General features: G+C 36.8%; 1 protein-coding gene across 1 annotated transcript; it reads right to left on the reverse strand.

Annotated features, from left to right (window-relative positions):
- Window positions 1-1,332: 1,332 nt before the first annotated feature.
- Window positions 1,333-10,999, reverse strand: shox (short stature homeobox). Its single transcript, XM_048969716.1, has 6 exons — window positions 10,644-10,999; window positions 9,016-9,224; window positions 6,066-6,123; window positions 5,671-5,759; window positions 3,648-3,860; window positions 1,333-3,405 (listed from the first exon to the last, which is right to left on the reverse strand). The coding sequence occupies exons 1-6, from the start codon at window positions 10,891-10,893 to the stop codon at window positions 3,316-3,318; spliced, it is 909 nt and encodes a 302-aa protein (XP_048825673.1). The 5' UTR covers window positions 10,894-10,999; the 3' UTR covers window positions 1,333-3,315.
- Window positions 11,000-11,368: the final 369 nt, after the last annotated feature.

Consider the following 11,368-nt stretch of genomic DNA (forward strand, 5'->3'; position numbering starts at 1 on the left):
TCAAAAATTACTATGTCTTGTAAAATCTGGAACTAAATCTAAGACTGACAGACACTGCGCCACATATAGTACAACATAAAATATTTGTTTCTGAAACACCAGCATGCCATTTTTCTCCCTACGTTTATTAAAGGAATACATAACTGTTTATCGTAACCTTCAGAATATGAGCAGTATTATAAGGAATATCTAAATTCAGCTTAACAGCTATTATATAATTGAGAACAATTTAGCATTTTTCATTTATCAGCTGAAATCCTCTGAAATTGTATTGGTTTGTTCCTCCTTAGAGCCAACTTAAATCATTTTATGTTGTGTTGTGTTCGAAAACGTTGACAAAGCAGCCCTCGGTAATTTTTGGTTGATGGATGGCCCTCGTGTGTTGCTAATTATCGGTATACATAAAAGGATGCTGTTATTTTCTGTCCAGCCCAGCAGGCCTCGCTGTAAAGGTCACCGACTAAATGCTAAGCTATCAGCGAAAGCCCATATCACTCAATCTTGATGTATGAGTGCAGAGGTACAAATTAAACAAGGACCAAACTTTTTTGGGGGGAACTGCCCGGACAGGATGCCGTTTGGGCTAATGCCTGCATACCAGTCAGACAAAAACAGCACTATACTACATGCTGTAATTACTCTGTGTACACACACCTGGAGTTACGTTCCCAAAGGGAACTAATATACATCAAACCACCCACCTTTCTAACATGCAAAATAACTTTAATATGTGCCAATTAAGAACGTAATTTTTAAAAATCACATGCAATATATGAAGGTTATGTATGGTTTCATATTAAATCATGCCACAGCGTGATAAACAAACCCTTATTTAGAAAGGTTCTGATCTGTGTATTAGTCATAAAGCTGGTGATGTGTTTTTCAGACATTTCTTCAACTTCTTTCTGTTTTCGTGTTTGGAAATGGACTTGTTTTGAGTTATAAACAGTTGTTTCGCATGTAAGCGGAATTGGTTTTCGCATATATTTTTGAATGGGTGGATTTCCAGTTCTGCCTGAAGGTATAAAGGCATTCATCTGGATCTTATACCGCCTTAGATTTCTTGGCTGGTGTGAGATGAAATTGAACCTGGGGAATTGTGACGGTTGACATGGAAACTGTAGAAAATTTCAGCATAAGACTAATATTGCTATTGATCCACCAATATGTCGGCTGTGGACTGTCCATAATGACCACGCAATAAATGCATTGTAATGCTGTAATTCCTAGATGTTGAGATGTTTCTTTACTTATTAACCAAAAACTGCATTAATAGCATCTTAAAATCCTAAGTGTGGATCTTAAAATAAGTATAAGATGTTAAAAACCGCATTACAAATATTTATAACTTTATTAATAGTTTACTTGTACAAGATGTACATTCATTGTGTGAATCAACAGGAAAAAAATCATTGTGTCAAAGCCGTAAGATGAATCATGTTTCAGCATGCTTGCATAATTCACAAAAATAAAGAAGTGAACATAATAAACTGAAGCTGGGGTATATTTACTTCCGTGGTGCTTAACATAAGGTTGTTTGAAGAAGATCATCAGAAGCTGACAATCCAAAATATTGTCGTTACCATCCCTGAAATGTCTGTAAATTCACACTTGTTATATGCAATGCAAGCAATGTACAACAGTCACTTTATGTTGGAACGGTCTCAAAGTAATATTAAAACAATATATAAAAATAAACGCAAAGCCATGTAAAAATGTACACTCATAATTAAACTTTTTCATTTATAAACTTTCAACATAAAAATAAATAAAAACACCCATGAGTGTAAAAATTGAAACATCGTGTAAGAACTGTAAAGATGAGTATTGAAAAGAAGATAATGCTGCACATTTATTTATTAATGTTTTGTTAGAGGTAGACAATATTGGGATCATTACTGAAGAGGTCGGAGGCAATAAGTATTGACATCATAATCCATTTCACTTGCACATGCAATAATAAATGATTCCCCAAACATAAGGTTAATATCATAAATTTGCAATTTTCTAAATATTGTTTGACAAAATAAGGATTTCAAAATAATGCTGTATAACAAAATTAGTGCAGACAATGACGTCTTTGTGCCATTGTAAGTGTTATGAGTTTATTATTATTATTATTATTATAAATAGTTTAAAACGCAAATATTTAGATTTAGACTGAAATTGTGGCTTTCTTCAGTCGTATAAAACATTGAAATTCGAAATGGTTACACCCACGTCAATACTTTACACCGGATGTCATTTAGGAACCGTTCCATTGACTAGTGCTTCCATCAGTGATCCCTGAAACAAAAGTGTGCTTGTCTACCTCAACAAGGTATTGTTGTTTTTGTATGTGCACAGAACTGTCGATATCATCCAAACTAAACTGAGTTATGGCACATGAATATGGATTATGTGTATGGACTCATACAATTTAACATCTCTTTAAAAAAACGTTTGTTTGGCAAAGAAACTCAACACATTAATATCAGTGCCAATAACTGATTTTTTTTTTCTTTAGCAATTTACTGCTGTCTTGACCCTTTTCCTATTTACAGTATTGCACTTAACTGCACATTTGCATTTCAGTCAAACTGATTCTTAATTTATACCCTAAATTACATAATTGCAGTTACCCTTTTGCCCCTTTAAATGTTTTTATCAAACCAAATTCATCTCTTTGTTGTCCCTTATTACGAAGTAGCATCTGCTTATAACGTGACTTGTAAACAATGTGATATTAGACCTGAAGTGCAATGGTTACCTTCATTCCATTCCTCGGAGCTTAACGATTAAAAAAAGGGGGGGGGGGGGAGAGCGCAAAGTTGAGAGTAATACGTGAAATAATCCTGCTGACCCGTGCCCAGCAGAAATACAGCAACACAAAAGTTTCCTTTGAGAGCAGCAGAGACAGATTAAATTTGCTGGAAATAAAGCCGTGCTATAACTCCTTTTCTATGTCTCCGCAGCGTAATTCTCAAAAGAAAGAAAAAATGAAACTGAATGGAAGATATTTGCAGAGGATGATAGATATAGTGGAAGGATCTCATGGCAGTGATTAACATAGTTGGACATATATCAGTTATAAAGGAGGCCCAGCCCCAAAGAGTCTCTCCTCTAGTCAGACACATGCACTAGGCAAGAGGCAGGAACACACAGTGGTTGGAGGCAAACAGGCATATTTGCAAAGGTTGAGTATCCAAAGCCTCAGTGTCCTTTCCATCCACATGGGTTGTCAACAAATGTCAGGGACATTCTAGTTGAATCTTTTTTTCTGCATGTTTTTTTTTTGCCCATTTTTAAAAAGGCTTCTCATATTAAATGCAGATTTCAGATAGACATCCAGACACTTTTGTACGATCCTGGGGCTGAGATCTGTGGCCGGAAAGCACACAGCCACTGGCCTTGAAGAAGTCCTGCCTGTTGGGCGAAAAGTAAAAGGTGATTTTTTTTTTCCGGCGTTTCATTACCTTTTCTACAAGTGGTTGTTTTGGCAGCTGGTTTTGTGACAGTTTTGTCTTTTTTCTTTTGTTTTGTTTTAACTGTGAGTGTCATGGCCTTTTCACAGGTTGAGTCTTGTGTGAGAAGCAATTATTCAGAGTTCAGAGTGGCAGAGATGCCCGTGGGGGTCAGAGTCCCAGCGCCTCGGCGTGCTTTCTTGCCTTGAGTCGGAGGTCAGCGATGCTTGAATTCTTGCTGTTGCTCTTGGCAGCTGCCGCCACGGCCGCTGCGGCCGAGGCCGAGTCCGCCAGTGACGCGATTGGTAGTCCAAAGGGCGGGGGCGGGAACATCAGGTAAGGAGCATGGGCCGCCAGGTGAGGGTGCAGGTGAGGGTGAGAGTGTGTTACTCCGTCCAGCTGTAGCTGAGCCTGTACCTGAAGAGAGAGCACAGTCCCGGGCTTTAGTCAACCTGTCCTACCACTACACCAAGCAACAGCAGCGAAATTCAGAGTCCGTGACGTTGTAGTTCACCCGGGCTTTGGGGACATTATCTGTTTCTGCATTTCGACATTGGTTATACTAAAAATCACAATTTATCGCAATTAGATTTCAGTAATCAAAATGTTTGCTTAGCGTTTGGAATGAAGTTTAAGAGTAACTAAGTATTCCAAAATTTTCTGGTCTGACGAGTAACTGGCCACGTTCATAATGTCATAATTTAAAAAATACTTTTTTCAGCAAAAAATGAAATCTATATAATTTTACTTAATTCTGCAGCACCATCTATTATATATTTTGCAAAAAAGACATCATGTGTGATACACAGGAATTCCCCTTTCCCTTAGGATGAGAAATGCCGCTCTTTTTAGCAGGTATATTTTAATGTCATGCAACTGTTAAAATGTGCATTATTCCATAATTGTAATGAAAGTTCAGTTTTGCAATAAATGGCAAAATATTTCTAAATTGATTTTGTCACAACAAATAACTAAAATACATTTTATCAAAACAGAATTCTGCAAAGTAGTCACATGTGGCTATAATTGTATTACGACCTGTAAACTTTCCTTTTGTTCATGACTGATCTGGAACACAACCGTTTTTTTCACATGGAGGCAGACCTGAGCTGTGGTTCACTGGGCTGTGCAGTGCCAGTAGAAACAGGATTCTGTGGCAATGAGCAGTACTGTCCACCACCAGTGCCACCCACAGGTGTCTGAGCGCGTTCCCAGCCTACGGCTGCCCCCCTCCCCCAGCCCCCAAGTAGCCAGGAACTCCATCTACTTTGTAATATGTTTTATCTTACTTGACTTGTTTTTCTATTGGTTTAATTATGGTCACTTTTTTTCTCTGTAGTTAAACAGTCCTGTTTCCATCATAAGTTAAAAGGAGAATCTACACTGAGTCCCCTAAATAATTCGCAAATCCCCCCACCCACCCCCATGTAATTAACAAGAGATGACATATAATAACCCTAATAACTGTTCTGTAGGATCTTAGGGTTATAACTGTGAGTGTCAGCTGGCTTGGTGGTTTTCTATAATGTTAAAATTCTTGCAAATGATATCCTGAAAACTCAAATTAGGAAAACATGAGGTGAAAATGTTTAAATTGTGCTTCATACTTTAAATTTTTTTCACTAATGCTTTCGTGTTCTTTTCTATTTTTTTTCCTAAAGTAAATCCCCTTTTCTCTGTGGTTGTTCCGAAGATATTTCTGTTACAATGCAGCTGTCACCGGTATCAGTGTTTGAAAAACCTTTCATCAATTTATACGATTTTTGGAAATTAACTCATATGTTTAATAGTTAGCTAGTGTTCCTCTTAGAGCTTAACAGGTGACATTTCAAACATTACAATATCAAAAAACTAAGCCTGCTTATCTTAGAAAATGTAGTTATTAATCGATCATTTTATATAGCGAATATGCGAAATATTTTTAACAGCTGTATCACATTCGCAGGGGAATAGGAACGGGGAGCCGGGGTGATGTCTCCCCCTCTCCCCCAATATTTAACTTGGCTTTATTCATCCCCCAATAATCAGATCGTTATGTACATTAAGTTGTGTCCCCCGCAACCTCAGACTCTCTCCTACGCCATTGCATACTCGTATTCGCAATAACGAATATTTTTTTATACTGTATAACACAATACGTTCCACCTTCTTGAAGAACCTGGTAATTTTTATTCTGCGAATTTTGCGTGAGATTATTATAAAATAACCGCGAAGTAATGCGGTTTACCTGTTGAAATGGCATCCTGAGCGCTCCCATATTCACGTAGGGCGCGACTCTGCACGCGTCTAAGTGGCTGGCGGTTCCTAGGATAACACCTGGGGAAATAATGAAAGTTAGCGGAAAATATAATAAGGTGCGATTTATTAAGCTGTCCAACGGGGACATGAATGTACGCATGCAGCTCAGGGTCCTGTGTGCTAATGCATTACGTCTCCCAAAGAAAGAATTAAGGAACTGCTTTCACTGTCTTTTTAGCGTGAACACTGCAGCTTGACACTGCTCAAAAACAGATGTCGTTTATCCGAGACTATGGTTCAATAAAAACTGAGATTTACGATGCGTATTTTAATGAAACCATTCGGATTAACAATTAAACATTTACAGAAGTCATAGTGGTATACCTTTGTGCATTTGATTTTCTTGCTTTCTACATTTAGCTCTTCTGTTTTGAAACCAAACCTGAAAAATAAACATTGAAAACGTAAGCGAATGTCGACAGTCATCTTTCATCTGGACTGCTGGCTTTGTCAAGAAAATCCAAGTACGCGTAGAAACTATAAAATATAAACATTAGTCATGCAAGCGCGGAATGACAACAATCGCTTTTTATTAAATATTCATTTATCCAGTCAAATAAAAGAAACTGCAAAAATTTGGGTCGTGTGATTTTGATGTTGCATGACGTATAGTATGTGTGTATATATGTGCATGTTTATATTCTGTATGAAAGAGTTATGGTTATATTACTTGAATGTATATGCGTCAGTACTGTATTGTTTCCTTGGACGTTTAAACTGTTAAAACTTTAAAACAGGATACAAGATATAAAACGGTAAAAGTGGTGTTTCCTTGGCAACATTTATGTTTATCATTTAGAACATAGTGTATATAACTGAGTGTAGTAAACTATCTTGATGCTTATGACCGCTTTATAATGATGATCATTTACAAGGCCGTAAGAAGTGGCGCGGACATTTAACCAAGCAAGCTTAAAAGACTTCTGTTTGCAGGGGCCAGGGAGGCAACATTTGTGCCTTTATCATTGAAATAATGTTTCGTGGACAAGTGAATGCTGGGCGATTGTTAAGTATTCACCGAAAACAGACATACAGGCGTATATCCATTTATATACTTGATAAGCGCTGATCAGAATTTTTAAACATTTACAGTGTGTAACAGTAAACCCATACGTCCAAAAGTATTTCAATGTATTTTCAAGTATTTTTGCCGCTTTTTTTTTTTTTTTTTTAAAGGAACTTATATTATGACTCGTGGTTATAGTTCTTCTGTAACTATTACACATCCTATGAACAATATTTACGTGAAGGTTTTTAAACAAATATTTTGACCTCTGTAACTCATAAATCAAACTGAAGATCAATTCCAATTATTAACGAATATGCTAAGTAAAGTGAACTACACTGGTTTAGACAGTTATTTCTTCATTAAGGACCACTCAATGATGCGCTTCACAAATACTCTAATCTAATTTCCTTTTGATTTTTATCAGAGACAGTGAATAATGACATTTAATTTAGCTCTGCACTAGAAAGCAAAAGATATTAGTCGTAATTGAATTACTGCCTGCCCCTCACCAAGGTCTCATAACTTTCAATTAGGTCCTTGACAGCTGGCCGGTGTGGGATTTCTGTAGAACACTAAAATATAGGTTAATATCTGCTATCCACCACACCTCTTCCAATTTGTTTACAATAGATTTCCAGTTAAACTAATATGTCCCTCAGCGACTTCTGGAAAACATCGTGGTATTTTAAAAAGTGTCTACCAAGGCTCTCTGCCTCTCACACGCGGAAGGTCTATTTTCCGACGGAATATATATTTAATGGTTATGCTGTGTGTTCCCTGACTAAAACCTTTTTCGTGCAGTTCATAATAAGCTTTATTTCATCTCTGCGTCCAACAATAATTTTATATATCTCGCACTTGCAAGCTGTCAAACGGGCTTCCGCCATTGCTTTCTCTTCCCATTAACTGCCACCCGTGCGATATTCTACTGAAGGAGTTACGGCAAAATTGAATTATTTCTAATACATTTTTATGGGAACAGTATATCAAACCATTGGCAGATATTACAAAGATAACGTTCGAGAAAATGAGGTGAGTGACACAAGACGGTGTCCCCTGCAGCAGTAGTTCAATCTCTTCATTAATTTTAATGATGTGGTTGAATCTATCTGCTGTACACGAGTAACTTTCTTGTGAATTTAGCTGTTAAGGATCAACTTTAAAAATGCAGTACATTGTTGCTTATTTTTTTATTTATATTTTGCAAAAAAATTGACTAAACTCGAATGAAAACTAACCGTATCCTACAGAAAATGCAGCCGCTGTATTTGTTATAAATGTGAAAAATAGGTGAAAAACAGAAATATGCACTCAAATAAGATACAATTAAAATCCAATATACATATTTTTCATTCACCGTGAAATGTTTTAATCCTATTCAGCTATTACTTGAAGTTTTATATTTCTGACTTTTAAACCTTGAATGTGCATTCCTCTCAGGGCTGCGACATTATTATAAATGGGTATGCTATGTGATTTTGGATGTGCATTTAAACCTTTGGGTGATTCACATTTGAACCTTATTGATGTATGTAGAGAACAAATAGCGAAATCTGACTTGGACCTGTTATTTCTCGCAAATCTCTATCTTAACGTGTCTAGTTGTATTTGGTCATAATAATACGATATATTGTTTTGATCAATAAATAATTATAATATGTAAAGCTTCTAAAATTTTTATTCATTGAGAAAGAAGGCGGGGAAAAGTGTGTCGAGTCTGGCGGAACGAAACTTAATTAAACATAAGTCTAATTTAACGTTAATTTATTTACATTTGATCCACTGTTATGAGCATTGTTGTATTGACATATTTTGGAATATAAAAGTGAGAAATTTGTGAATATACGAGATAATCCAATATCGACATTGTATATGTCACTCGTTTAAAATCTGCGTATTTAAAATTCGGTTTTTGATGTATCGATATGTGGACATCAATGGTTGTTTGTGTCTGTGTGTGTGTGCGTGTGTGTGATATAGTCAAGATATTGATTTAAAATTCATGTTACTCAAATTCTGCCAGAATATATGATTCAAAATGTTTTAAATAATAATAATAAATATATACATTCACAAAAAGTTACACAAGAATATTAGTCTTCTGACGTTGTAGTTAATCAGGGACCTTCAGTGTAAAAATCTGCATTTTAATAGCCCATAAAGGCGAGACGGGTGAGAGGTTCATATCATTTGTTTATCTCCGTTAAAATTTCGCTTAGATGATTAAATATTGCCGATTAAAGACCCACCGTTAGCGGGTCTTACCTGCACTCTGGCTTCCGACAGTCCCAGCCTTTGGCTCAGCTCTTCTCTCATGAAGGCATCTGGGTAGTGGGTCTCATCAAACAGTCTTTCCAATTCGTTCAGTTGCTCCAAGGTAAAATTTGTTCTACTCCGTCTCTGTTTCAGTTTGCTTTGTGCATCTTCATCCTCGGATTTCACTTCCTCCTTCTTCTCCTTGCATTCATATATCCCTATGTGAGCAGACCACATTTTAAAAGTACCCCTTCAGTTTGGCGCATGAGACAAAGGCCTACGCTGAAAAGGTTCCTTTCCCTGCTCTGCAGTTATACGAATCTGTTGCTGCTCCATGAACTATGTACGTGGAATTAACCGCGTCTTAGTGTAGCTGTTCCAGAACTGTTAGAACAAAATAATGTGATCGACAGCATTTACGATTTACGATATAAGCAGAGTACGATATAGTGTGCCATTTAACGGCTCCCAGGTCTCCTGTGCAACCAGAAATGTAACTCGCCTTAATATGGATCCATTTTACGCCGAGTTAATTGAAAAGATGTAGAATATTGTAGGTGTCCAGGCAGAAGGTCCAATTCAATCGTATACAAATTAGCGAAAATTAAATAGAAAGCGTAAACAGCTCGTATTTACTTCCAAGTGGATATGGAAACACTCCAAGTTGGTTTAAATATAATAAATATTATGCTTATATGAAATGCATAAGGTCACAGAGCTGTTTAAATGATCCAAAAACACATTAATAACGTTTGTTATAATTGATAATCTCATGAACTTTCATGAACTTTCAATATGTTTCTGTTATATAGCCTAATTATTTACTCATTTATTAATACATACATATATTCTGCCAGTGTTTGTGTGTGTTGGATATATATAAACCTGTATTTATTGTAAGTGTTCTTGGCTACTGTCACCAACGCGTTCATGCAGTTTATAACTAACTGAACCTTACGGTGTGTTTGTTTGGTGTGTGTTTGTTTGATTTCAGCGTAAATGCAGTGAAAAATTGTATTCACCTATTTAAGAATTCTCTAACTTCTGATATTTTACAAACCTGAACATTTTGTTGTATCTCCAACCTGACATGATAAATGTGAAATATTTGTATCTTTTTAACATTCTAAATTTGCATTGGAAGTATCTTATTATAGTAATTTGAGATATTATGTGATATTTTTGTGGCCTGTATGAAGCTTCGCTCTCATATGTCATTGCATGTACAGGCGTATTCCGTTTGTACCGCAACATAATTTGTTAGTTAATTAACAACACAATCCGTTTAATCCAGAAACAATACACATTTAGATATAATAATCACGTCATTACGGTATTGCGGTGAACAATATAGATATTACGTACGGTAGCATATGTGGAAAAAACTACACAACACGCATGTCTGAAAATATACAGAACGTCTGACTTACAATAAAGACGCTGAATTCGTTACCGTCAAATCCTTTCACTTCTGTGTCGCATGATTAAATATTTGATGCGGATAACTGCCCATATACAAAAATCAGTACCGATTTGTGCACAGGAGGACATTACTCGGTGTTCAGCGTTATCCATTTTTATTGCATCGCTCCGCGGAAATCGTAACAAAAAATAAACGCTAGCGACAATAAACTTACCTTCAGAAGCTCTTGAAACATTAAACTCCTTCAGTTTTTCCTTTTCCAGTTCGACGTGTTCTTTGAATAGGTGTACAGGACAGTGGTTGCTGGTCTCAGTAATGTCCTGAAGATTGGTCTCCGAGTTCCCCAGTTCCCTGGCTCGCGCTAAGCCACTCTCCAAAACTTCCCTGTACGTGATACTCTCCTTGCTGCTCTCCTTGGTTTTCTGGTCGAAAGATTTGGAAACGAAAGCTGTAAGTTCTTCCATGGCTGTTTAGTGGTCCTGATCACAGAAATCCACTTAAAATTTGCTAAAGATTAGTCGTTCCCTTGTTCAGTTGTGAAAGCGGTAATATCGGGATGTAGAAGGTTAGATCACTCTTGCTATTATGTCTGTGTTTTGGAGATCACACTATTTATACATGGCTACCCCAGCCCAGCCCCCATCTCCATGTCTTGAGCAATTACTGGCGGCTCCACTGTCTGAATTCAACTTTCAGCAGCTTTTGCCGAAATCAATGCATACATGGAGCCAGCCAATTAAATTATAATTTATTAAGATACCAACAGTGGCTGATGGCAGGTCCCTTGTATGATCCGCGTACCTTACCAGACTCAGTGGTTTAATCATCTGGCATTCAATGTGTCTAGCATGCAGGTAGCAGGGTGATGGCACATGTTTGTGTGACAGCGAACTAGATGCATTTATTAGGCTATAGCTTAATGATCGTAAATAAACGCAA

Source organism: Brienomyrus brachyistius, chromosome 1 (genome assembly GCF_023856365.1).
Source record: "Brienomyrus brachyistius isolate T26 chromosome 1, BBRACH_0.4, whole genome shotgun sequence".
Classification (NCBI taxonomy): Eukaryota; Metazoa; Chordata; class Actinopteri; order Osteoglossiformes; family Mormyridae; genus Brienomyrus; species Brienomyrus brachyistius.